Source organism: Dicentrarchus labrax, unplaced genomic scaffold, assembly GCF_905237075.1.
Source record: "Dicentrarchus labrax unplaced genomic scaffold, dlabrax2021, whole genome shotgun sequence".
In the NCBI taxonomy this organism is placed as follows: Eukaryota; Metazoa; Chordata; class Actinopteri; family Moronidae; genus Dicentrarchus; species Dicentrarchus labrax.
This window is the reverse complement of record NW_026136704.1, coordinates 27,337,623-27,365,213: the sequence shown is the minus strand read 5'-3', so window position 1 is coordinate 27,365,213 and position 27,591 is coordinate 27,337,623. Positions and strand designations below refer to the sequence as shown.

Below are 27,591 nucleotides of genomic sequence, written 5' to 3'. Positions count from 1 at the left end.
AGTATAAACAAATGAAAACAAGTTGCACACACCATATCCAATACACTCATCATCCAAAAGGTTACACATCTTGCCATAATTAGAGTAAACAAGGTTGTTTTTATTTCTTCCTAAACAATCAATCAGTCAATCAGGTACTTTACAAATGTCAATATTAATTACAAAAACGTTGCTTACTTGTACTTCTAGATGTTTGTTTATGGATTTACAACTAAATTAATATTTAAAGTGAACAATGCAAAATTATTGGATAGTTTTTAATGAAAAAAAAAAACGACAATAGCATATATATTTGTTTAGCACTTTTTTTTAAGCAAAGAACTGCCTAAAAACAAAGTCTATTACTAATAAATAGCTAATGGTATAGACTCCTGCTGAGAAAAGCCTTCGACACCTTTAATAAACAGGAGAAGTCCCCAGCTCCGACGTTCCGTGAACGCACCGTCCAACTACAGGAAGTAAGGTTGTGTTTCTCGGAGTCGGCGGTGTAGCGATCAAAGCTAACTAAACAACAAACTGCAACCACAGCAACTAATGTGAAGCCAGCAACCACACCACACCGCCGAGGCAGATGACTGCACCAGCAAAACATGTTGGCTGACCATTTTTCAATGTTTCAGTGTTCAGTGATTAGAAAACGACATCGCGGACGAAACACTAGCTAGACCGACAGCAAGGTAACGTCAACAGTTTGAATCCTCAGCGGCTGTCAGCTGTAACATCAACCCCCCCTTTTACGTGAATTAGCCTCATAGTCTTTTGCTGCATGGTTTGATAGCTACGATACCGCTGCTCATGCATAGCCAACTTTTCTGTTGTGTGAGTTACAACGCAACACACCCACTGGTTCGGTGTGTGTTGCGTTGTTTTGTTTGTATCCTCTGTGGGTTTGGTTGTTTTGAGGTGTTGGACAGCGGTGTGTAGGTGGGGAGGAGTGGCGACCATAAGGTCTGCAACTTTATGTTCACTGAGAGACAGCCACTGTTCACACAGGACTGTAACTTAAACGATAAAAGGGGATTTTGACTCTTTGAACTTCAGTTGTGATAAAGCTAGAATCTAATGTCTGTTGCTTATAATTCAGCTGAGAATTGCTCAAGGAGAGAGAAGTCGGGTTTTATTAGCATCTATTGATTTTTGATAAATAACCTCCATTAAGTACAGAGGCCCTGACTGCCCACTTCAAATCAATTTATGTGGGCTGGTTTTACCACCCTGAGGACATTATGAGTTCAGAAAGAAGAGTATGTCTTTGACATATGGTTTGACCATTGTACTGGAAATATTGTGTCTGGCTTTAGATGTAGTTCTAGATAAATGTATGGGTGACATAACCTGGACCCTCATTCTGTCAGTAAACAAACATTAATGGGTTTATGTCAGTCATTGGGCATTCATGTTTTAATCCGTCTACAACACTGGGCTCAGTGCCCAGTGGCTCTCTGTGTCCGACACTTTTGAGACATGGAGAACCGTGTGGATAATTTATCCACTCAGTTTTTATTTCATGCATTTGTTGCTACAGACTGGACAACACTTCACTTTCAATTTATAGTATGTTTCCTTTTGGCATATTCATTCTACAGTCAGGTTTGGCCTTTTGGTCAGATTTTCACTGTTTTCCATTTTTAATAACTGGACTCTACAGCAATCGTTTGTTTGTATGCAATCAAGAAGTTATTAACTGGAGCAGGAATGGCTTCAACATGACAACTTCACCGTATTCCTGCTTTTCTGTGACTTTACTTTACGTTATGACTCTATTCTTTCTTTCAAAGGATACCCCATGTACAGTTCATGAACATGCACATGTTAAAAAAAAACATTCTCATATTTCCATTGAGATCCACATGTTCAGCTTTTGTACACTGTAATGTTTTTGAATCAAAATGTCTGGCTGACTCCTATTTACATCTGTTTAACTGTGTTTTTCTCCTCATTTCACAGCTGAGTAGTATGCTGGACGTGGGGAAGTGGCCAGTGTTTGCACTCCTTCCTCCTGAGGAACTACGGCTTATCCGGCAGGCTTGTGTCTTTGGCAGCGCTGCAAACGAAGCCCTCTATGTCACAGTTAATGATGAGGTAGCACTTAGGCTTTACGCAGGGGTTCTTTAATCCTCTTGTTAACGTTGACATGTGTTGCAAGACTTGAAAGACTCTTCTTTTTGATAATACTGGTTTGATTATTTTGTATGTAGAAATGGATAGAAAGAACGCTGCAGGCCTCTCACTCTCTGGTTGATACAGGATGCAGTTCCAAGCACAGGGATAAGCAGATAGAATGAGGCTATCTTTAGCTAATACCCGAGCAAGCTCCATTTTTATCCTCTGGAAAGGTGTAGAGCGTGGCTCATCTTGACACCCTTGCTAGTGTGTTTGTCCCTGTAACCAAAACAGTTTATGTTTTTGGAGCAGTCAGTTGTGGCGTAAAACATAATTTCACAAAAGATTACATTTTGGTATGCCGTGTAGTTTTATTTGGGTGCGAATAGCGCTGAAATTATAAGTCTGTTGATCATTTAGTCAACTCACACAAAATTGATTGTCAAATCTTCCTCTGTACTGGGATATTGCGAGGCACAAATTTCCCTATTTTCTTAAAATTTTAGAGACTGTACAGACAATTGATTAAAAAAAAATAATAGAAAGATTAACAAGACTGAAAATATTGTTAGTTGCTGGCCTATTTGTATATTTGGTCATTCCTCTGTGGCCGTGAAATGTAAAATAAATTTTTTTAATGTCATATATATATATTTCAAATGACTTTAGACTTCATTATTTCAAATCATTATTAAAATCCTACTAACAAAGCGTCAATATGTTGTCTCATATTTTTTGTGTTTAGTGGGGTGTTTATCAGTAAACATTAGAATAGTAGTATTTACACAACATTTTTTAACATTAGTACCATTTCATCAGTGATGTTTGATCTTTGCAGGTCTTTGCTCTTGGCACCAACTGCAGCGGCTGTTTAGGGCTCGGAGACCTTCAAAGCACCATTGAGCCGCGCAGGATTGATGTGTTGTGTGGAAAGAAGATTGTGTCCCTAAGCTATGGAACAGGGCCGCATGTTGTTATCGCTACTGCAGGTAATCCAGTTCAGAAAACTTCTGTTTGTCCCTGAGGGGCAGTATCCTCAGGAGACATCAAACAACAAGATGATACATGTAAATATTCAGAATGTGTTTATGATGATGCTGTGTCATTATAGCCCATATACAAAATACACTTACACTCGGAAATACCTAATAGTCTAATAACAGATCAGATCAGTACAATCTGCATACACTGAAAGTTCTATGAATTAATAAGGCTTCTGACCAAAATCTGTTGTTATGCTACAAGTGACAGGTTTGTATGCTGAGATTCAACAATTCAACGTGTTTTGGCACAAAAGTGGCCTTCTGGTTATTTGTGGGTAAACTAATCGCACTACGTTGCATCAACTAATAGACAATTAGTGTAACCCTTACTGGTGCTTGACCATGGCAATTAGAGTTATATTCCCATCCATAATCTCATTGTAAGATGGATGAAAATGAGGCTATTTGTTTCCCAATGAATCAGATTTTAAAATACATCGGGGAAACATTGCAAACATTGATTTACTTGTTGTTTTCTTCTATTTCTGTCAGTTGAATTTTGGAGTGATGGCAGGTTTTAATTTAGGTTGTTGGATTGTGCCTTTTTATACAGATGTCTTTACTCTGCTGCAAATTGTGTGTTTCTTATCTGCTAATAACATATTAACCACTGAGACAACATGAGTGAAAGTTTGCTGGCTGCTGTGTAGATGGAGAGGTGTTTGCTTGGGGCCACAATGGCTACAGCCAGCTGGGCAATGGGACCACCAACCACGGACTAACCCCTGCCCTTGTGTCCACCAACCTCCTTAACAAGAGAGTGACAGAGGTGGCCTGTGGCTCCCACCACACTATTGCCCTCACCACTGATGGAGAGGTAACCTATCATCAGCTGTTTCCTTTTATCGAGTGTATTTATTTAGACAGTGAACATTTATCTCTGTGTTCAGGTGTACGCGTGGGGTTACAACAACTCAGGCCAAGTAGGTTCAGGTTCTACTGCCAACCAGCCAACACCGCGCCGGGTCAGCAGCTGCCTGCAGAACAAAGTGGTGGTTAACATAGCCTGTGGCCAGCTGTGCTCTATGGCTGTACTGGACAATGGAGAGGTAATGGGTCACGTACATCTGCAGATGTTTAGAATGAACAAATGAAGCAGTACTCTCAGGTCAGCTATCCTTTTTTTTTTAAAGCATTATCGAATGCATACAAACATGATGGTTTATAAGCAGTTTGTGCATTAGAGGCATAATTTTAGTTTTTTTAAATATACAAATATCTTTAGAAAGGCAGATTAATTGAAGCCAATTTTTACCCTGATTTAATATCCCCATGCATCCAAAAGTGTACGATGTTCCTCAGAGTTAACAGTAAACTTGTTTCTTTCAATAAGGACATCTCAGAATATACATATTCTAACCACTAAAAGAACGTGAAGAGAAAAAATAAGAGAAAATGCAAATTAACCGCTGATACGTCAGATAGATTTTTACAGTATTAATAATATATGCAGATAAATGTTGAGCTTAGTGCATAGTCTGAATGTGTGTCCCCTGTTTGTAGATCTATGGGTGGGGCTACAATTGCAATGGACAGCTAGGTTTGGGCAACAATGGAAATCAGCAGACCCCATGCAGGATCGCTGCACTCCAAGGTGTCAACATCATCCAGGTGAGAGCCTAGAAGGAGATAAATCTCATAAAGCTCTGTTTTTTTTTTATCAAACATTTCTGTTAACATTCAGCTTAATTACACTCTTCCTTCCGTCTACAGGTTGCCTGCGGATATGCACATACATTGGCACTTACAGATGAGGGGTTTGTTTATGCCTGGGGAGCCAACTCGTATGGGCAGTTAGGAACAGGCAATAAGAGTAACCAAGCTCTCCCCACTCTAATAAACACAGACAAGGAGAGGTTAGTGCTTTGTTTTCACCCCAGCCTCATTTAACAGCAACACCTCTCTGCCACCACAACAGGTCAGTGAGGGCCGCGTGACAAAATCCTGAGAGAGGATTTATGTTTTGTTGCTGAAGGCCCCAAAGGCATATACGGTTTAACATTGTAGAGTAATAAGAGATTGGTCGCTGCCTCTAGAGAAATATTATTAGAGAAGTAGTTCTCATTGTGATATAATGCTTATTCTTCTCTATGATAAAATGTGTTCTTTGTCTCTTGGCAGTATTAGACATATTTCGTCAGACAGTCCGCACAAGAGGGCCTTACATCAGTCGTACTTTAAGCTTTGAGTTCTGTTTTTGTCACTAGGATGGTGGAGGTGGCTGCATGTCACACCAGCCACACGTCAGCTGCCAAGACCCAGAGTGGACAGGTTCTGATGTGGGGTCAGTGTCGAGGTCAGGCTATTGCCAGCCCCCACCTCACCCATTTCAGCAGCACAGATGATGTGTTCGCTTGCTTCGCCACCCCAGCAGTAACGTGGCACCTCCTCTCAGTAGGTAAGAGTGTTTCAGGAAAATATTTCCAAAAAACTTCCTAAAACTAAAGAGACCATTATTTCCAGTACAGTTTGACATAGTCCCATTTACCCTTTACTCAGAGGTAATCGTACCACGCAGTGTGTGTGTTTCAGAGGTACAAATTCCTGGAAGTGTCTAAGAAACAAACAGGAAGCTATGTTTCCTGACCGTTTCAAACCATCACATGTGTGCTGATTGATCTCATCTGAAGTCAGTTCAACCTGAGGAGCATGAACATTTGCACATTGACTCATCTCATTTTAAAGCTAATCACATCTCTCTAATTAAATCTTTTTAATTAACAAGCCACTGAAACCAGCAGTGCTCTCTCTGTTTCAGTCTGTCGTTACCTGTTCAACTGTAGTGTTAGAGGAACAGATAGTGATTCCCTAGAATTTTTGTACTAGAGAGAGTCCTATCTGTAGGGTCTAAAGGCATCACTTCTAATTGTAATTTATGTGATTTGAATAAAAGAATGTACAGTATTTGCACACCCTGTACATAGGTGTGGTTTATCTTTGCTGTGAAACACAGCAGTTGTTACAGGACTGTAAAATACGCATTACACATAACTTAGCCCTTTTCATTTCACAGAAAACATTTAGTTATTCATTCCTCCTTTTTTTTATTTTTGCCAGATGGCGATGACTACCTGACTGTTGCCCAGTCTTTGAAGAAGGAGTTTGACAGCCCAGAGATTTCAGACCTGAAGTTCTTGGTTGATGGGAAGTGTATCCATGTTCACAAAGCCCTGCTGAAAATAAGGTACAGAAATTATTATTATTGTGTAGAAAATAGGCAAAGTTTAAGTAAAAAATGTGTCACCTTTAATTTTAGGGCCACTGAACTCTTCTTTTGCTTGACTGTTTTTAAGTGATGCTTTTCTTTTCTTCCTCACCAGAGCTGCCCGCTATTCCATCCTGACTCTCAATTTGGTCACATGAGTGTTTTTTTCAAATTCAGAGGTTGTGCTTGGTCATGAGTAATGAAAGCGCTTGGTATACCACACTGGGATTTTCAGGGGAACAGAAACACAATACGATTGTTAATTATAGTGACAAAAAACCAAGACAAACAAATCGGTTTGTTAAACCGTTGTCACAGCAAACACGCTGAGCCATCTTTCTGTGACCATGAATTTCACATTGCCCACTGAACGAAGTGTTGCCTATATTTAAACTTCATCCGCTTTAGACAGATTCTTTGTCTTTCCCGCTAATGTCACGAGGAAGCAAAGACGGACTTATTGGTTCCTGTTTTTCTTTTCATAACCACACTTTGACACAGAGTATCTGCGTTCCAATCCCTTGCTCTTTTTCACTGTCAGCGGGAAGGAGCCAGACTGTCTGTGACGTCGACCTCTGTGCACACGCTCACACGAATATGCAACAGTGCAAAACGCCTGCTTTGACAAGATCACATGCAAATGATACGTTTGAGATGCCCTTAGACTAGAGTATGCTGAGGAGAAATTATAGCGAAGCAGCGTTTTGAGCCAGTAGAGATTAGCAGTGAGGGGTAAATATAATGCAGAGGGCCGTAAGGAACAAATATGGAAAAATAAGTCAGATCATTAGAATATATAAATATATTTTCACTGATGCAATGAACTGTAACAATTACTGTATATTTAAAAAAAAGCCCCATAGCTGTTTCTGTACTTGTTCAGGGTTATAAACTTATGTAATGGTGGGATTCAGATGAAGCAGTATGGGAAAGAAAACATGACTTACGCTATCAGACAAATAGAGAACACTAACAATTACAAACACCCAAACAGCAGCCTCTGTCTACACTGATTTCCATCCGGTGTGAAAATTAGTTAGCAGGCTCTTGAAACTTGCAAGTTGTGCAATCAATCGAACATCGAGTCTCTTTTTCTGTTGTTGCTAATTTTCTTTTCATTGGGTGGTAGTGCACATTGATCCAAGCATGGACTGCACTGCATTATGCATCGTGATAATGATAATACGCCGACAAATGAATCACAAACCTTGGTTCGATTTAGTGGGATTTGATTTTCCAATCACTTTGCGATGTGTCAATGGGCACAGGCTACTTCACCGGTGTGGTATAGTTTACCATGTCACGCGAGTCGTCTGCTCCTTTTCCTCCCCCTCCAGATGTGAACATTTCCGTGCACTGCTGAATGAAACAGATGAGGACGCCATAGAAATCCACCAGTTCTCATACCTGGTGTACAGAGCCTTTTTGGAGTACCTCTACACAGACACTATTAACCTGCCACCAGAGGATGCTATTGGTAAGCTTAAACATGGGCCACAATCCTTTACACCCTGAGTGTACTAGACTCTAAGAGCTTTGAAACATACCAGTGCAGAAGTCCTAAATACACTCACCCGTGTATTGTTCTTGTGTTTGCAGGGTTGCTAGACCTGGCTACGTTCTACCGAGAGACGAGACTGAAGAGGCTGTGCCAGGAAACCATCAAGAGGGGCATTTCTGAGGAGAACGCCATCACTCTGCTCTCTGCTGCTGTCAAGTATGAGGCCCGGGTAAGCTTATAGCCCCTGACACACAGACAAACACCATGGTGGTGGGGGCCTTCTCAGTAGCTAGTCAGTTGTACTCCTCAGCACTGACCAGACAGCCCTCTTCATTTTTAGGACCTGGAGGAGTTCTGCTTCAAGTTTTGCGTCAACCACCTAACAGCTGTCACGCAGACCCAGGCCTTTGCAGACATGGACCACGACCTGCTCAAGAACTTCATTAGTAAAGCCAGCCGCTACGGGGCCTTCAAAAACTGACTCGAGTGCCCCTGTAGTGATGGATTGAACACGATGAGGGTTAAGCTCAAGCTGAGGTCCTTAAGGGTTGACCCTAAACCAAAGTAAACACCAGGCTGATCAGTACTTCAAAGCCTTGTGGCTGGGGATGTTAACACTGGAGAGGCAAATGGTTTAAGGTTTCACCGTCTAACTGATGTGTCTGTGTTACTCCCCTAAACCTGGCCCAAAGGCAGTGGTTGCTTGGACGTAAATTAGGTTATACCACTCGGTCAGTCACAGGCAGACAGATTCTGTTGTGTTTGAGTTACTGACAATATGTGTGGTTAATTCTCTGTCCTATTTGTTTGTTCAAGCTAGTCAACAGATGGATGGGGTGCAGGGGCTTGCCTCAAAGTAACTTTTTTTTTTTTTAATCACTCAGCCCTTTTATCAGTTAGTAAAACAAATAATCAATGCTTATATTCTATTGTAGTACTATATGTCTGATCAGTAGTGAGAGGAAGCGATAAACAAGTCAGGCATGAATTGACCCTTCACAATGTGCTGCTTTTCTTTGAAGCCTTGATTCTCAAACTCTCTGAATTGAGGATTAGTATTAAATAACGAAACATGTAAGCTGTCTTTTCTTTTTGTTCAGAAAACTGCAACTTAAGTTTGAGCTCACCTTCTTTTTCTAAACAATCATAGTTTGTGACTGATCAATGAGAATATGTGCCCTCTTCCGTAAGTCAATGTTAAAATTCGCCACCTATGTTTTCTATTACAATTATACACCTTTGCCATCCAAATTGATGGTCACTGTTCGACGTTTGTATCGACTAACATTTGCACTGTTTTGCTGTAGAGAGTCACCATCAGCAGACTGATAGTCAGTTACACTTCACGAGAGATAAGAACATCCTCCTGCATGTTTACTTGTGTTCAGTTTAACACTCTCTGAGCAGCTGAAAATTGTGTCTGACTTGCACAAGCATATCTATTCCTGTGTAGCCTGTTGGTTATTATTACACTGTAATTGCAGCTGATTTTACAGTTGTGTTTCATTGCAATTTGGTATGTTTACAAAAGTTTGGTTGTTTATTGTTTTTGTTTTTTTTATTGTAAATATGTTGGCAGCAAACTGGTTGTTTTTACAAGTGTTTTGTTATATCTCTCCCCTGGTAGCACCTTGTGATAATGAAATAGGCCCGGCTTAGTGTAATTGCCAACTGACAGTGCTTAATATAGACCCAAGTCTCTTATTGGACCACAAGGTCTTTAAATGTAGTTACCGGATAATTCCACATTAAATTCCCAAATCTATCCAAATAGAATGTAACATAATGCTTTTACTTTAACAAGCCAATTATTGTATTTTTTGGAACATTTTGATAATTACTAAAAATGCCTATTCTCATTTTGTATGGAAAAGCTGCTGACAATGGCACTAATGGTAACATTTGATAATCTAAAATGTATTAAAATGAATAAGTACATAATTTGTTGTATAAGTTATTGATGTTATTGGTGGTATGTTGTGGGGTGATTTAACAGCCTTGACATACATGTATACACTATGTAATTTACTGAAAAAAATATTAATATAACACATTTTTGGGGTAAATGTACAGCTTGCTACAAGCAGACACGTAAACTGTGATCAGTGTTTCACCAACAGTAGCTCTCAGCCATTGAGGGGCATTGTGTTGCACTTGAGTATCTTTTTATTCTCATATCTGTACTGAAAGCCTGCTGAGTGTGACCTTTGATACTAGTTGTGGTTTTCTCATCTGCAATCAAGTGCTTTTAACAAAGTGTGCAAACACATCACCACTACATCTGTTGCTCCAGCTCTGCTGTTTGCTACCTTTTAAAATAACCCAAGAAATATTTATAAAGTAATGTGGCCAAAAAATAATTTTTTGAAAAGGCATAAGTCACACATAAGTAATACTTTAATTTCTACAGGAAATGGAGACAATGATTGAAACGTGTATCATGCAATACAATCTGACTTTGTACATTGAATGAGGAAGGTCTTAATCTGCATGAGTGCCAGTTCATTTCCTGAAGTGCAGCTTTAAAGTGTCGCATCATCCAGTTAGAATAACGGACACCTTACAAGATAAAGCAATTCAATATAAAATATATCGGTGTATAGTAAATATAAACAGTTTTTTTGAGACTGTGTGTAGATTTTATATTCATACAGTCTCAGCTACTACGAAACATTCTAAGCTTCATAGTCTGCTGAGCCCTAACAGACAGTATGTCTGGACACATTGTGAGGAAAGCCAGATCAGCAGCTCACAGATGATAATTCAGTTACTTGGTTTCAGCTAATGGCTACTCCCAAAACAATTGATGTGCATAAGGCTTGGAGGATAACGGCCACTGTGAGACACAGTATAGCAGAGTATTTGGTGTAAGGTTCTCTGCTGATTTAGCTACAGTCTAGCTTTAATACTAAAGCTAGATAAAAAACGGAAAAAAAACTTGAAATTGTATTAATTTATTGTATTTATTTTTGCATTACAGTTGCCAGAAAAGACGTTTCATTTCACCTTGTTGGGTTTCTCTTAGGGCAAAGGGCCTTTCAGTAGTATAGTATAGTATGCAGAATCAGGGTGTGAGTTAAGTTAATATGTTATTAAATGGATAAAGCCTAAAACTAAACATACATACATTGTCACACAAAATGACTCTACATAGCTGACACACAAGTCAAGCCATTTTTATCTGGAATCTGAGGAAGTGCATGCAGCTGTCAACGGTAACTGGCACTCTGCCACATACAGATGACCCCCCCCCCCACACACACACACACACACACACTGACACAAATATAATTACATTTTAGATTCCTTTAGTCACAATAAAGCCCTTCCATTTTACTAATAACAACATGGTGAAATAAGATTTATTATTCTTTAATGAATTAAAAACAAAACTTTAAATCAATCAAAATTTTACTTGAGTAAAACATTTCACACAACATGCATTTATGTGTGAGAAACATTTCAATTTTGTTTCTGTTTGGAGTTAATTTTACCCCTTAACATGATGTTTGGTAGTTTATAATCAGCTCCTTGTGTGAGAAATGCTTTTCTATCCCATGTTAATCAAGACCTAAAGCCTTCTGACAAATGTAGTAGCAAAAAAACATGTAAATATGAATAGCATGAGATGGAAATGCTCAAGTTCTTCAAAATGAAATACAGCCATCGTAAGAACCTGAGCTTTTTTTTGTAAGAAAATCACTTAAAGTATTTGTTCTGTAAGGGGAAGTTTAGTCTGGGCTAAAAATAAAGCTTTGGTCTCTGCGTTGATCCTTTAATACACGGGAAGTTGTTGTTTTGATAGAAGAGTGCTGGGCTTCATCTGGTTTATAGTCTGCTGTTACAATTAGGTCACATTTTCTTGTACCAGCTTGTGGTGATCTGGATTGCTGATTTTCTGTGTCAGGGGGTGGGGGATACTGCACACTTGAACAGCTATGCAAAGTGGTATTTAAGTTATTTTCTAGTGCGATACAAACTAGCGGATGTTTGTTTACAGGTTTTACAGATACTGGACTGGATTTTTTTCTTTTTTGAAAGCATATTATGTTAGTTCACTTTATGGACTTTATGTTTTGTTTTGTATCCAGTGTGAATCATGTAAATAGACATCATCATCACTTTAAATAATAATAAATAAATAATATAATTAATATACTTAATATAATACCCTTTGCATTGCTATTCAAGCGTGTAGTAGTTTGAGATACAAAGTCAGCGGTCCAACAGTCGCTCACTCAGGATGACAGTATGTTACGAGACATGCAAATGACTGGTGAAGTGGTAAAATGAATCCATCTGCATGTCTATTTCCAGTCAGTGACAAATTCCTCTATAGAAACCAACTTAACCAGAAAAAGCAGAACGACAGCCAAGATCTTTAAATTCTAAATGTTGGTTTTCAATAAAGCAGAACTTAACTTAAGGCTTTTGGTTTAAGGTGCATGCCATTAACTTAGATGCAGCACTGTATGCTAAATCTAGGCCACAAATACAATTACATTTACAATAAGGATTCAGAATAATTACTTACTGCTTCATAAGCAATCTGGCCTGGTCTGTTGTTCACTACACCACTTCTCTAAGGTGTGGACTTGTCTAAGTCACATGACTTGGACTCATGTCTGATTTGAATGTCAATTTTGATAGACTCGACTTGACAAAATCAAAAAACGACTTGCAACTCGACTTAGAGTGACTTGTGACTTGGATTTGTGAGTATTGACTTGAATATACTTGATACCTTCCTACATTTAACCATATAAACTAGTGACTCATATAAACTACTTCTTATCAAGTGTGCCCAAACGGCCTGTGATGGATCATAACACCCTCTGAAGAGCCTGTTGGGTCTGTTGTGCTACTGAAACAGGTTGAAAAAAAAAAAAGGTTGTCAAGACAAGTTACCGCTAAGTTGCTTTTAGATGCAGATCTTTTTATAATAGTGTACATGCAGTCGGCGGTTGCAGCGGGGGAGTGAGGGAGTTTTTGTGGGTGGGGAGTATTTGTTTTACAAAGCAGTCAAAAGCTTTAAGTTGATAAGGCAGTGGGGGAGCACACTGCTGTTCAAAGACCCACAGCAGGCTCTTCTCTTGTGTTTTTCAAATGTCAGGACTTTCATTTTGTAATACATTAAACCATATGGTACAAGTTAACATTTTATTTCCAAGAGAAGATGAAGATAAAGATGATTCAGTTGTAGGGTTATCTTTGTATTGCTCATAGCTTGTGTAGGCTTTTTTCCCCATTGTGTTAATATGTGGAGATCGCAATGATGAAACAATATCCTCCCTTTTTGTGCCTTCTGCAAAGCTTCAATCATTCCCCAATTCAAGTTGTTTTTTCTTGCAGTAAGATGTGTCCGAGCTCTAGTGTACTCCACTTTTTGCCGCTGTGGCATCTGCCACAGCCTCAGTGGTTTGTGTATGGACTGTGGTTATGTGGGGGTTATACCAGTATGTCTTGCTTGTTGTTTGTGCACACAAGCACAACTTGTGTGCTGCTTCTGTTTCCAAGGTGAACAAGAGAGAAGGAGCCAAAAGCCCTTTGAGTCGCTGGCTGTGAATGTCCTTTTTGCCAAGTTAGACATTTGTACAGCAGATTTCCTTTGGGCTGCTCATTTTCTTCTTTGTTACAGTGATCAAACACAATGTTATTTCTTCAAGTTATGAAAGTCATCCTGATAAAATCCAAGCTCACTAATTAACACAACCTGCATATGAAAATAATTTTTTTTAAATCGACACTTAAATTACTCTGTTATATCAAAGAGGTTACTCAGTTACAAACCCAGAGAGAACCAACCAACCACAGCTTTTCCTGAGCTTTTTTAGCACAGAGATATGTGCAACTGTATTTCTCTCATGACTTAAAATGTGTCTCGTGTCAATATACATGTTAAACAGTTAAACAAGTGTTATACCACGCTTCTACTCTGGGTTCCAAGTGTGTATCAATTCATATTCGCATTAAGTTTAAGTTCATGTTTAAATGCAACATTCATGTTTAAGTCACGATTAAAATGATGTCCCGTGTCTGAGTACACTCCTGACTGCCACTGGTGATCATTACGCAACAGCATTATGTCACCTACTGTCTTTCTCATGCATTTTTCTCCCGTGTTTGAAAGCCTTCAGTCTTGGCCTTGGGGGTTCCAGACAGTTTCCTGGCATTGTGAGAAATTTAACAGTCCAGGGATTTAAGGCACATGTTTTTGTTTAGCGACCACATACTTGCATGTGAAGAGCTTGTTTTTATGTGCTGGATGGAATTATTTTGCGAGTGAAAGACAATAGTACAGGTTTTTCTATTTTCTTCAACGTTAGCCTTGATGATGTTTATTTTGTGGCGGACTGACAAAGAGAGGCACACTGGCCATAAAACACCCACCGTCTCTTTGATTCGCTCCAAGATTTCCCCTCTCATTTGTTTGGCTATTATTGGTAACTCTGTGAAGTCAAGACAAACCATTTTTGGATTAGTGTCATGTTCCTAAGCCAGCATGCATAATGTTTGTATCACTGGAGTCAGCTCCAAATGGGGAAATACTTTTGTTACCAATAAAAAGAAGCTAACAGGTTCTCTTATCTTGGTGTGGTTTTATTCATATGTTAACTACAAAGTATCTCTTTTTAACTCTTTTTTTTTTGACAGACAAGCATTTCTTAACTAACGGGAAACCCAGGTATACTTCCTATCTGACACAGTGACAGCCACCTAACACAAATTGACTCAAACTATTTACAGTACTCGCTCACCACACTGCTGATCAAGAAGCTGAGAGCCCTTTCAAGTTGTCTGAGACTAATTATTTATAAACTTCACATTCCTCCTTGCTAAGCTACTTCATTCACAACAAAGGCCCCAATGTTTCTACTGACTGCCAAGTGGGGACTTTCTGCTACAGGAGAACTTGGATGCCGTTGCACAGAGCGCTGACAAGAGAAAGCTGTGGGTATGGACTGACAAGGGCCGAATAGAGAACGCTTTCTGTTCTGTCTCATTTCCAATGTCCGCTGTAGAATAAAACCCTGTTCTTCTATAGCAGAGCCGCTGCCCACGCAGTTCGTCAAAAACAAGGAGACAGTTAAATTTTCTTGAACCTCCCGTCGGACCTGTGGAGGCAGTCACCTCAGGCACCTCTGGGTTTCAGTGAGCTTCTCAGGCACTTTTGACCTCTTGTCTTCATTGACAGCTTGACTGATGTAAAAAAAAAAAAAAAAAAAAAAAATCAATCAGCAATTAATTTAAAGATCAATATTAACTGATTTGTTTATCCTGTTGGGTCATGTTGTGCTGTAACGGTGATGGAAGAGCCTTTAGTTATATTAAAGTAGCAATACCACAATGTAGAAATACTCGATTACAAGTCCTGTATTCAAAATGTTATTTCTTAAGTAAAAGTGCATAAGTAATAGCAGTAAGATATACTTAAAGTGTCAAACGTAAAAGGACATAAAAATGGCTCCTGTCATTTTTATATTATTACCAGGTATCACATTATATGACTGTTATTAGTCATGTATAAATATGTAAGCAGCATTTTTTGATGCAGTTGGTTGAGGTGGAGGTTATTTTAATGTATATGCTGTTGGACAAATTAACCTATGGCACTGTACTGTATTATATAAGCCCAATATAGTATGTAATAACATGATCTCCATGCTGCAAAAGAAAAGCAGGAAACAAATAATTTTAACCTTGTAAAGGCACATTTTTAAACATTAGTTGACCTGTAAAATATTCTTTTGATAAGCCCAATATTGTTGATAACATTTAATATTGCATTTTTAACTTATTAACTCACTCACTACTCAAGTAAGAATAGCTCAGAATGTTTATTACAAATATGTATCCATGCATCAAATGTGTTTTTTACAGGACTGACAGTATTCCAGCAAATTATGAGAATTTATTGTATCATTTTGATAAATTCCCTCACAATGGAGAGTTGTTTGGGTTGATTCCTCCTTTAACAGCAGACAAAGGAGAAGGAGGAGTTAGATGGGAGGCAGAGGGAGGAGTTACGACAGTTGCTCTCCCTTCCACTCAAAGTACAAAAACTGTCTGTGATACCGGCACAAAGGAGAAGTACAACTGAATGTGATGTGTGCTGAGTCAAAGCTTGTGAGGCTGTCAAAGGGAAAAAGAAACTGAGGAAAGAGAGAGAGAGAGAAGTAGATACTGAGTGAGTCAGTCAGTTAGTAAGAGAAAAAGAAGAGAAGGGGGGGACAGGAAAAAGACCCTGAGGACAAACTGTGAAACACACTCACGCTGTGACACACACAGACGGAGAGCAGGAGCTCAACTCAAGCTTGACTTCTGCTCCTGGGAAGAAGCCTGGTGGTTTGTGGTCAGGACCTTGTGAGAGGTGGAACTCTAATGACAAGTTTGCTGCTTTGGAACTGAAAAGGACAAAAACAAAGGACTGAGTTTTGACAAAGAGAAGGGATTTTGCCATCAGGGAATCTCTCTAACGGACCTGAATGTGGATATGCTATCATTCCCTTTGTGGACTCAGCAGCTCATGGTGGTTGAGGACTTCTTGAGAGAAAAGGAGACACATTTGTGGGACTGAATTATCTGAGTAAGTAAGGCTCAGCCTGCAACTTGTGGGGTGCATCCTGGTCAAGAGACAGGGCAGGGGGAGGGGAGGACGCTCCAGCCTGTATCTCTGTCCTCTGGGAGGGTTCTTTTCAACATGAGGTAACCCCCAAAATAACTACATCAAGACAGGGGAGGGAATCATTTTGACCATGTGCAGCAGTCTTCTCTAACATGGGCAGAAACCATTGTGCCGATGGCATGAATTATCAGACAACAGAGTGTCTTTCACTGTATCCTGGCTTAGGACTGTTCTGTGATATACTCTCCATTCATGCTCAATTCATTGTTCACAGCAGCCTTTTCATTATATAGCTATTACATAACAGACACCCCTCATCCCTCCACTCTTTGTCTCTCAGAATGTACAACAGCACCTTACCAACTGTCAGTTTCACCCAGCAAATCGCTAACAACTCTACCTGCATCAAGAATGATGGGTTTAAATACCCATTGTACAGTACAGTCTTTAGCATTGTGTTTGTGGTGGGACTGATCACCAACGTTGTGGCCATTTACATATTCACCTGTTCTCTGAAGCTGAGGAACGAGACCACGACCTACATGATGAACTTGGTAGTGTCTGACCTGCTGTTTGTCTTCACGCTGCCTCTGAGAGTCTTCTACTTTATCAACCAGAACTGGCCTTTTGGAAGCACACTCTGCAAGGTCTCCGTCTCTCTGTTCTACACCAACATGTACGGCAGCATTCTCTTTCTCACCTGCATTAGCGTGGATCGCTTTTTAGCCATTGTGTACCCCTTTCGCTCAAGGGCGCTTAGGACCAAGCGCAATGCCAAGATAGTGTGTATTGCTGTATGGGTGCTGGTGCTGTCAGGGAGTCTCCCCACAGGGTTCCTGTTGGAGACCACCTCACGTGGGAATAATAATACCAACGCCACGTTCTGCTTTGAGAACTTCTCCTCCAACCAGTGGAAATCTCACCTGTCCAAGGTGGTGATCTTCATAGAGACAGTAGGCTTCGTCATCCCACTTCTACTCAATGTGTGTTGCTCCATCATGGTGTTGCAGACCCTGCGTCGCCCTCAAACCATCAGTCGAGGGGGGAAGCTGAACAAAACAAAGATCCTACGTATGATAATTGTGCACCTCCTTATTTTTTGTTTTTGCTTCATCCCCTACAATGTAAACTTGGTTTTCTATGCTCTGGTCCGCACCAAAACTTTAAAAGGCTGCTTTGTGGAATCGGTGGTCCGGACGATCTACCCAATAGCCCTCTGCATTGCTGTGTCCAACTGCTGCTTTGATCCCATCGTGTACTACTTCACCTCGGACACCATCCAGAACTCAATGAAGAGGAAGCCTCAGGGCAAGCACTCGTTTGACGTCAAGTTCTCAGATGCCCTGCAGTCAGAAACCAGCTCAAACCTGCATTGCAGCCTAAGGAATCTCAAAGCTAAAGTCTTCCACAACGAGTCATCAGTGTGACAGTGGGGTTGCTACACTCAACATGAAAGGTATTAAAATACATCCTCTCATAGGAAAACAAACCTCCTTGAGACAATGGGAATGGACTTTTTTGGATTGTTTGAGTGGTTTATGAACCACCTGCCAAAGAAGTTTTATTTGATCTCAGTCTTCATCTCAGGACAAATGTTTGGACTTGTCATAGACAGCCTCTGCTCTGCAGTATTACTGCTACATGTCCATTTGTTCACATCTGTGGATTTGTTGTTACTACTTGCTAATTTCCCTTTCCTGTGGAATATACTGTAATTGTGTTACGCGCAATTACTCTGCCAGTGACCTGGAAGGGAATGTGATCACTGAACAGCAGGACAGTTATCATATTGAATGCTTCATGTGCCTGTATATCTGTACATTTCTGTGGTAATTTGTGGTGCCAATTTTATAGTAGTATCTATTAAATTAACATAAAGTTATATCAAGCTATAGATTGTACAGGGCTTTTTTAGGTCACAGAAGTGCCTTTTTTGTTCTGGCAGCATTTTGTTGTAGACTCTGTCTTCTTAGACTATTAAATGCACTGACACAGAATTCCATATACTGCACTAATGCCACAGTAATGAATAAAAGTCATGTACTGTTTAAAACAAAAAATTGCACTTGAAACCTTTTGTCATTTCACTGATCAACGATCAATCAATCTTTTGACAATGGTATATAAATCATTTAAAACGTTGAACTTGAACATTATATAATGAACCAAAACTTAAAATTAAATTATCAGTATAGTATCTTATTATTTACTATTCTAAACTTCATGAGATCACCTGACAAACTGATGTGACTTCATACCATTTAACTGCTAAACCTCATCCCTGAATATTTGTCCTGCATGCAAATGAGGAGGTAGAGAAGTGGAAGAAGAAAGGCTAATGCAGTCTGTCTGACTCTCACTGGGGAGTGCCAGCTTCCTGTGTGGCAACCAGTGGTGTGAGAGAGGAAGTCTTTATTAATGGAAATTTCATAATTCTGTGCCATAAAGATATCTACTTAAACATAACATGCATGGGTCAGTTGGTACTAGAGAGGAAATAAAGCAGTGCAGTGTATTTTGTGTTTAACTTAAGCTAGATAGGAATTCCATTTTATCATCCAGTAACAAATTGTTCTCCTCCTCCGCAAGGACATGATGTTTTTAATATAATCACTAAAAGGTTGGTCCTCTGCACCAGAACAGTAAAATCAGTGCCATTACATAGTAAATCAGGAAACTTTTGCTCAACAAATGATTACAATTCTAACAGTCGGGTTGTATAATTAAAAAAATTATTTCACATCCTAATGTGTACAAAAAAGGCATCAAATTTAAAAGAAAAATCGATTAATAAGTAAGTTGTGTTTGCAGTTTTCTAGAAAAACAGATGTGTGAAATATTTGTCCTGCTGTGGACATATTTACAAGTGATATACCATCAGTGAGGAGTCAACACAGCGTGAGAGTGAATAACAGAGAGCACATGGTGCTCCAACTTTATTGACATAGCCTGAAGGTCAGTCAGTTGCAAATTTTTCATACCCCACCTATAACTCTGGTTCTGAGGCCATGTGAACGAGTCAAGGACAGGGTTAAAGACCTGGACTGTTATGAAAACAAGTACAATTTGACACTGAAGCAGTTCACGTCATCTGCGCAGGAGGCCCTTTTAAATCTGCCACCTGGCCACATGCTTACTGAGCATCATGAACTAGAACCTGTTCAGAACTGAATCATGAAAACTCATTACAAGAAGACATTGTGTGGCTAATCATTATGTTAAACTGTATGAGTGTGTCAGGAGGTGTGTATTCAGCACATACAACCGTTATCTGACCACCGGCGGTTCATGGCAGCTGTCAGCTGGGTCAAAGGTCAGGGCAGCGACAGAGAAGGACAAACAAAGGAATTCACAACTTAAATGCAGTAAAGATATGTAAATTCCTTGATTAGCTTAACTTTTTCCCTGGAGCAAATAAATTAAGGAAGTAATGCAGTTCTCACTAAATATTTCCACTTCTCCTCAGGAAGTGAACCTTCCTCATAATAACGGATGTAAATAACTTCTAAGAGTTTCTTAATTGTTCCCATTTTACAATGAACATATTGCATAATGTCAAGAACATGAAGTTGTTTATATACTAAAGTCTTATGGTTGTATAAGCTCTCTGGATCAGGGTTCGGACCCCTCACGTGAGCCCAGCAGGCTCGATCCTCTTCATACACAACGGTTATCTAATCAGCCTGACCTCTCCTTCCCAGCAGGCTGCAGGGTGAGAAAACACAGACACCACACTGCTTGTCATCACATACATTCTGTTCTGCATTGCTCTGGTAAATTCAGATGGGAGTGTTCATTAAAGCCTTCTTGTACAGTACAAGATGAACAGAGGATCTGTGAAATTTTATTGTGTGAGTGATGGGAATAAAACAAAATTTAAACATCAAACATTAAACATTTCTACTTCTAAGGTTACAACATTCAAAGGAGGTTTGTCAGCCAATAGTTTTATCTACTAAATAAAATGTTCATAAATCAGTTACATCATATGAATTTAGTAATTCTTAACTGACTGCTGGAATCCACCTAGGGCATGCAAAACAAAAACAATGTTTTGGCTGAGAGTAGCAGTCTACATCAAGGCTAGCACAGTCAGTGCCATTCTCCTAGTCCTAGTGGAGATGAAAACAAGTCTGGATCTAGCCTTTAACTTATAGTGTTAGGTTCCTGTTCCCCTGTGGTAAATTGAGCATGTTTTCTCCAATGAATCCTTTAATAGCTGCTTTGATGTTCCGTCAGTTTCAACTGACTGGAGATCCTCTGCTGTGTTGAGAACTTGTGTCAGGGGTAATTTCTCCCGGGGCATTAACTGGGACTTCAGTAGTGTATGTGTACGCTTTCGGGGAAGAGGAGGACCGGGTAGGGGGTGAGATTGGGGTGAGGTCCTTGTCCTCAGATTAGCTCTGGATCACATGACAAGGGAAGTGCCTGTCCTACTAAATTGACCTGGGCCCCCCCAGGGGGGATGATCATCGTTTTTTTCCTACATGGCTCATAATTTTGAAGTCAAGGGACGCTATTATCCTGATAAAGGAAGTTCCCATTTACAAATTTGCACTATTTTCCCACAATTACACCAGAATCACATTCCGCATCTCTGGATTTTACAATCCCAATTTGGTTTTGGGGTAAACAGGTATTATTATCGCTCTATAAAAAAGATTGTCACCCCCTGGGGGGGGGGTCGACAACTTTCCTGACTGGGAATGAGAAGGCAATAAAAACACACAATGCGGGAGACAGAACATTGCGTTAAGTAATCATTTGTCAGGATGTGGTTTGACAAAAAAAAAAAAGCTTACTTGTGCTAGCACAACAGCCTTACTCATTGTAAAATCAGAGGCAGCACTGAACTAATAACCAGCGGTGGAAGGGGCTCAATGTCTGCAAGGAGGGAGGTAGGCTAAATAGCTGCACCAACCAGTCACATGTAATCCTCCTTAACTCCCTGTCGCCTCGGGCCATAAACAGGCCTTATCAGTTCCTGGAGGAGTTATTTGCCCAGATCAGCTCTTGGTTGTATAACGTCTTAGGAATGAAACAGAAAGTATAAGCAGAATATTGATTAAACACTCCCTTCATCAGGGTGCTGTGGTGTTTATAAAAACATGCGGCAAGTGTCCAGTCCGTTAAGAACTTGTGTCATATAAATAAATAAATATATATATTACTAAATTTGACAAAGCGTGTGCACAATGTTATTGTTCTTTTTATCGACAGGATGAGTCTTCACCCTAAGGCAAGAGCCTGTCTGTGCCTGAAAATGGCAGTTGGAGCGTGTGTGGCATTGGTATAGGGGCCAAGAACTTCCTGTGAAATTGGTTAGATCTGACAGAGGATAATTCATGTAAAAAAGAAAAGAAAAGTAATGCCTGTTTTGGTATGAATCACAGATAAAGGAGTTTACCATCATTCACCTTGTGTTGTTGAGCATGAGGACGTCATTAAAAGTGTTGAAACGCCTCAAAAGTGCATCCATGGTTTCATATAAAACCAAGAAGCCACAAGTTACATCATGTAATGGGACTTCAGTAAGAGGGTTTAACAGTTATGACTAAATCATCCAGTAAATACATCCGGGAATTCCCATACACATATTTTTAGGTTGACTTTGATTTATTTCCCCCTATCTGTTAAAGTGCTGTACACTGCAATATGTCTCTACCCCCAATACATACACATTAGATACAACAGTACATCAAATCTTCTGCCTTTGCTTCAGACTGAGAGTTTCAGGCTGACTGAACATGGTATTACAGTCTGTTGGAGAAAAAAAACGTTATGATTAGGTGTGTTCTGCTTGATGGGACAGGTTGGGCTTTCCTTAGCTCGGAGTCCTTCCTCTGGAAACTCCTGGGGATTTAAACAATGTCTGACCAGCCAATGTGAACACATTAATCCTCTCCTGTAGCTACAGCTTCAAACCAGAGAGGACAGCCCACTGGTGCGACTGACAGTCTCATGACAGAAAGGAGAGGTCACTGGGTCAAATCCCACAGCAATCAAATGTCCAGCATGTGGCTGTCAAAGCACCCTTATAGCAAATATATTATAAAAACTGCCAAAAATGTGGTAGAATTTACTTTTAGAAAGTGTCATATTTTTATACAATAAACTGCATATAACATTAGGTATATACCAGTATATTCTATTCAAGTAGTTTCATCATAAATACTTCAACTGATCATGTAAAATAACAATGTGAAAACAGGAATAAGTAGAGCAAAGTAGAGTTGTTCTTTATTAGTCAGTATTTTATTAAATTAGTTAATAAACCAATTCATCAATGAATGCAATTATTTGTATTAGTAGTATTACATTAATAACATGTTTATGTACTTTGGACAAATTTAGAGGGGCACTGTCACATTTTTTATTACCTGCTGGCTATTACTGCAGCTCTTGAGCAATACTGAATCCTTATCTAGGTGTTTATTGTACATAGCTGTGGATAAGTGTAAAATAAATACCTCAAACGTCAGTCAACCTAAAGAACTGATCAGGAAAAACTTGGAATGGGTGGAATACACCTATCAAATTGTACACAGCGTCTCCACTAAGCACATGGCAGGATTACTGATACCCGGGCCCCACTAATACTACAGCACAGGCTCATAAACAAATGCCCACAGCACACTGCACAGCACAACCACACATAAAAGCTGACGCTTACAGGTCGGCCTTGAGGTCAGCATGTTCCCCATGAGGAATTTCCATAGAGCCTCTCAGACCACACAATACTTTCCCTCTCTTCTTTGGGAGAATTCTTCCTCCTTTAACCACAGCAATTCGCTATTTCATTTCAAAGTGAGGTTAATCCTCATCTGCTCAACCTACACAAAAGCCAAAGCTCTTCCGTAAGATTGAATCATATTTATTGTTTACCACAAGTTCCTGTTTTTAACAAAAACAAAATGTCATGTTCCTTACGACCACCACATCCCTTTGAAGCAGGCTCCCGGAGAGACACCTAATTTATTGACACTCTGGCCTCAGGATGGGAAGGACATGGCTCATTGATACCCCGGGGTTATCTGCATCCAAAAAGACAACGCACAACGTAACAGACAGATAAGACGAAGATCACTCCACTGGTCACAGAGCTTCCATCAACCAAGAGAAGCACAATAATCCATAGGTGATATCTGATTATCATATACATATTGATGTATGTATGCATGATGTATGAGTTATTTCACTTGTTTTCAATTAATACCACATTTACTTTTATCTCCTTAACAAAAAAATCATGTATATCTTATTCTTATAACTATACTATAATTTAAACCATCCACTGGAGTTAAATGTCAGATTAGGATTCAAGAGTCTATGAAATGTACCAGGTGGAAATAATTGGTAGTTGATGGCTGCCACAGAAGAAAATAGCCACAATAAAAATGTTCCTTTACCAAATCACCACATCCTGCGACCTATGACAGATAACATAAGTTGTTGGTCTCCACTTTCTGAAACAATTTCCTGTGATGAAAACACTTGGAAAGTCCAAATGTCATGACTGATTAATTAACCCTTAATTTGACATTGATGAGCTATAAATACAGAAACAAGACTGAATGATTTGATTCATGTTCTGTAGTATCCTTGTTCATGCGTTGCATGCAGTGGATTCAAGCTTGCATTAAACTATGTCAAAATCAATGCTTTGCTTCACTGATAAACAAGTATAACATACTGGCTTATTTAAGAAATATCCAACTAAAGAGCTAACTGAACTAAAGAGCTGAAAGCTATACTGTAGGCCTGCAGCCCTCGCTGTGGATGTGTTCATTGCAGGAGTTTCTCTACATCACATTTGTGCTGCAAGTGCCGCAAATCAGACTCATTGCGAAACCACAGAGCTTTTCACAGGATGTTAACAGAGGTGCAGAAAACCCAAAGGAGCAATTAATATTTAAATTGGGGAAGGACAGTGTGGTCTGAGATTCACATTTAGATTAGGGTGTAGATCAGTGAAGTGATAAGCAGGGGCAGAACTAGTTTCAAGTTTAAGCTGTAATATCACCACCACTACCACCACCAGATGCTTACAGTTTGTTAAGTGATATCTGAAAATGTTCTGCTGCCAGTATCACACACTTCTAGTTTTTGCGAGCTAAAAGGGAAACATTTTTACAGCCTTTCTTACATAATGTACCACTATTTCAATCAAAAAGGATTTCAGTAAACTGCATGTAAGCTACAAGAGGAAATCTCCGAAAAGGCTCTGTTAAAGGTCTTGTCTGCTAATGATCTATTATTGGCTCAAAGGAATGATGGCAAAGAGTAAGGCCAGCAGAGCCCGTGACCCTGCCTAAAGGTGGATCAGGATCCATCATGAGTCAACAGGCGTGTGAGCCACAAACAATAGCAGCGTTTAAAACTGCAAATGGCCCGACAACCTTCGCGGAGCCGGCACTCTCTTACTTCACATAACCCAAATTTAACTGCTCCTGACCTTTTTACGGCTGATGAATTGTGGAGTTCCACAACAAACCCTGCTTGGCCAGGCCAGTCTCTATTGTCTGATACAGAGCAACAAAACACTGGCAGGAGACAATGGAGGGTCACTTTAGAGGGCTTGAAATAATCATAACAATGACAGCTCCCATATTTATAGTTGCAAAGAGACTCCCAACTGCAGCGCCTAAGTGCTTTGTTATTAACAGGAAGATCTGCTCCCCGTGCAGAATAAACAGCACTTCTCTTTACTGAGTGAGTCATGGTAGCAGGTTTCACTGTTTCCTTCACCATGTGGTTAATACCAGTAAGGCTATAAACGTCTACTAATACCACAATTACAGTCAAGACACTAAATGTAGCTTAACGAAAGCTCAAAGTGTAGCTTAAAGAAAGAAAGAAAGAAAGAAAGAAAGAAAGAAAGAAAGAAAGAAAGAAAGAAAGAAAAAAGAAAAAAAACACTAAGGTTTACCATAAGTGTAAGAAAATTGAAAATTGAAAGAGTAAGGTAGAAAATGCCTTTCTAAGCATCAGTAGCCAGACTGAGATCATTGGGTCATCTAGCATCTGCAGAGCCCTTCCTGAGTGAAACAGGGGGCACGCAGAAAGCAGGCCACAAAAACAGGCTGTGTGACAGGCAGACAAAAGGGGAACAGAGATTGTTGCAGATAAAAAGTGTCAATATTTCATCATGGGTGATGACAGAAACTGAGGGCCGAGGTGTGCAGACAATCTCCCAAAAAGACTAAATGAAAGGTCTTTTGTGCATCATTTGATAAGAGGGGAAGTTACTTGATTGTTTGCTATCAGGTCACCAGGATGAGCAGGAAGAAAATCAATGAAGCATTTCAGATTAGACGTCCAGGCAATGCAACCCCACTGCGAATCTGAGTAGATACTGAACAATAGGATGTAGCACCTTTTTTTGTGTTCCGTAGTTTACAGCTTAACAGGAAATTGTATATCACCGTGTGTGGACCCAGCTCAGCTACACTGATTCCTGTACTCAGCTTGCACGCGAGCACTGTGGTTTTGCCTGTACTTGTTAACAAAAACAGCGAGGTGTATTTTCACTTCAGGAAATGAGGCCAATATATGGCACACTTCTCTTCTGAAGTGGAGTTGTGTCATCAAACTGATTAAAAATGAAAGTTGCATTTCTACTTCGACCCCACAACCCCACCGTAGACCCTCAGTGTATTAGTGCGGAGCGGTTCATTCAAACAGAAATGTATTTTCTGACCCATTTATAGCCATTGAGATACAACAGACACAACTTCACATCCTTCCTGCAAGAGGAAGCTCCTGTTCATCTGCTTGTTTGGCTCTATATTTTCTGAAGAGCAGCTTCATAAAATTGTTCCGTCAGGATTTTGTTTTTTTTCAGCCAGGTCTTGCATTCTTGACCCAACAGTCAAAGGGGGTGGACAAAATAACAGAAGCACCTTCACAATTTCATGCAAACCAACAGTCCTGCAATAAATCCTTCAGTTTATAACATCTTGCTTAATATTTGTTAAGACTTTGTTAGAGAGGTTGTTGTTTTATTAAATTGCAATGTAGTGTGAGATGCTGTTTTTTGGACAGATTTTGTATAGATTTATCAAAGGTTATCCTGTAATGATATACTCATGTCCATGTTTCTAAAAGCGTTAAAGAATAAAGACAAACAAAGGCCCAGAAGAGAGGCTATGACTATATGGCTCGCTACGGCCTCATTTCCTGGCATGCTATATTAATGGGACTGAGAATTAATAATAGAATCAGAATAATCTAATAATAAGAAAGAAGGGGAAGGAATCAGAAAAAAATTAAAGAATTAATAAGGAAATTGGAAGAAAGCATACAAAAAGGCTAAATAGATACTGTATTGTAAGTTGTGTTATTTTTACCACCCCCTGTACATCAGCTGCACATGTTGTTGTCGCCTGCTAGCACAGGGGTATTCATTCTAGGACAAGTATTAGGACAGTCTTTTAAAGCCAACATTACATTTACACCAGACTCTATGGAACAGTCACCCACACCTGGAATTAGGGCTGGGTTTAAAGGTTTTGAGATTGGCGCCGATAGTTTGGGGAATATAAACAAAGCATCTGTGTCAATTACTTACTTGATAGTTTTTGATACATAAGGCCAGATGTCCAGATTTGAGCTGATACTCAAAAAATGCTAAGATTCAATAAATGAAACCCTCCAACAGCAGTTACAGCCCTTGACAACACAACCCTTACCATTCATGCACCACAGACTCAGTTAACATTCAATGCTGAGCTGTAAAGATGCTGACTAGTTTGTCATGGACACTGATGGGAGACCCTCCTATCTGCAGGACACACAGCATGGTGGTGTTGTAGCTCTGCTATGTTACACCACTTTATCTGTATCTTTGCTAAACATGGACATCTTTGGAGGTATAAGGGGAAACATGGTAAGAATAAAAAAGCAGGGGGCTGGAGGTTAAGCCCTGGAGGGGGATTCAGTGTGGCTTCAAGATAAGGGGCAAGCTGCAGTCCCGGGCTTCCTCAATAGAACACATTATGGGCAGATATCTGACAAAAGACTGTCATATAGCAGAGTTCTCCTGTCAGCCAATGGGAGACTTCAGTCACTGGAGGAACTTTGGCAGCAGGATAATCCATCCTTGGTGTGACTG

The 27,591-nt window shown here is 39.8% G+C and overlaps 2 protein-coding genes across 3 annotated transcripts; both read left to right on the top strand.

Annotated features, from left to right (window-relative positions):
• The first annotated feature begins 430 nt into the window (after positions 1-430).
• Positions 431-9,793, top strand: rcbtb2 (regulator of chromosome condensation (RCC1) and BTB (POZ) domain containing protein 2). Of its 2 annotated transcripts, XM_051396637.1 has the most exons (12): positions 433-677; positions 1,948-2,082; positions 2,942-3,092; positions 3,797-3,963; positions 4,037-4,195; positions 4,650-4,757; positions 4,860-5,002; positions 5,354-5,544; positions 6,204-6,330; positions 7,689-7,828; positions 7,951-8,081; positions 8,193-9,793. In XM_051396637.1, exons 2-12 carry the CDS (start codon positions 1,957-1,959, stop codon positions 8,331-8,333), a joined length of 1,584 nt encoding a protein of 527 aa, XP_051252597.1. In that variant the 5' UTR covers positions 433-677; positions 1,948-1,956; the 3' UTR covers positions 8,334-9,793. The 2 variants fall into 2 exon arrangements, with proteins under 2 accessions (XP_051252598.1, XP_051252597.1); XM_051396638.1 differs by lacking the exons at positions 7,689-7,828; positions 7,951-8,081; positions 8,193-9,793 and adding an exon at positions 6,467-7,116 and having other exon boundaries at positions 431-677.
• Positions 9,794-15,911: 6,118 nt separating this feature from the next.
• On the top strand, positions 15,912-18,538 carry lpar6a (lysophosphatidic acid receptor 6a). The gene has a single exon (XM_051398098.1). The coding sequence runs from the start codon at positions 16,820-16,822 to the stop codon at positions 17,903-17,905; it is 1,086 nt and encodes a 361-aa protein (XP_051254058.1). The 5' UTR covers positions 15,912-16,819; the 3' UTR covers positions 17,906-18,538.
• The last annotated feature ends 9,053 nt before the right edge of the window (positions 18,539-27,591 follow it).

What these genes read in the sequence shown, in the direction of transcription:
- rcbtb2 (XM_051396637.1), top strand. Translation starts at nt 1,957, where the DNA reads ATGCTGGACGTGGGGAAGTGGCCAGTGTTTGCACTCCTTCCTCCTGAG. An exon ending in CCCTCACCACTGATGGAGAG is followed by an intron (nt 3,964 to 4,036) that starts GTAACCTATCAT and finishes CTCTGTGTTCAG; the next exon opens with GTGTACGCGTGGGGTTACAA. An exon ending in AAGGTGTCAACATCATCCAG is followed by an intron (nt 4,758 to 4,859) that starts GTGAGAGCCTAG and finishes TTCCGTCTACAG; the next exon opens with GTTGCCTGCGGATATGCACA.
- lpar6a (XM_051398098.1), top strand. Translation starts at nt 16,820, where the DNA reads ATGTACAACAGCACCTTACCAACTGTCAGTTTCACCCAGCAAATCGCT.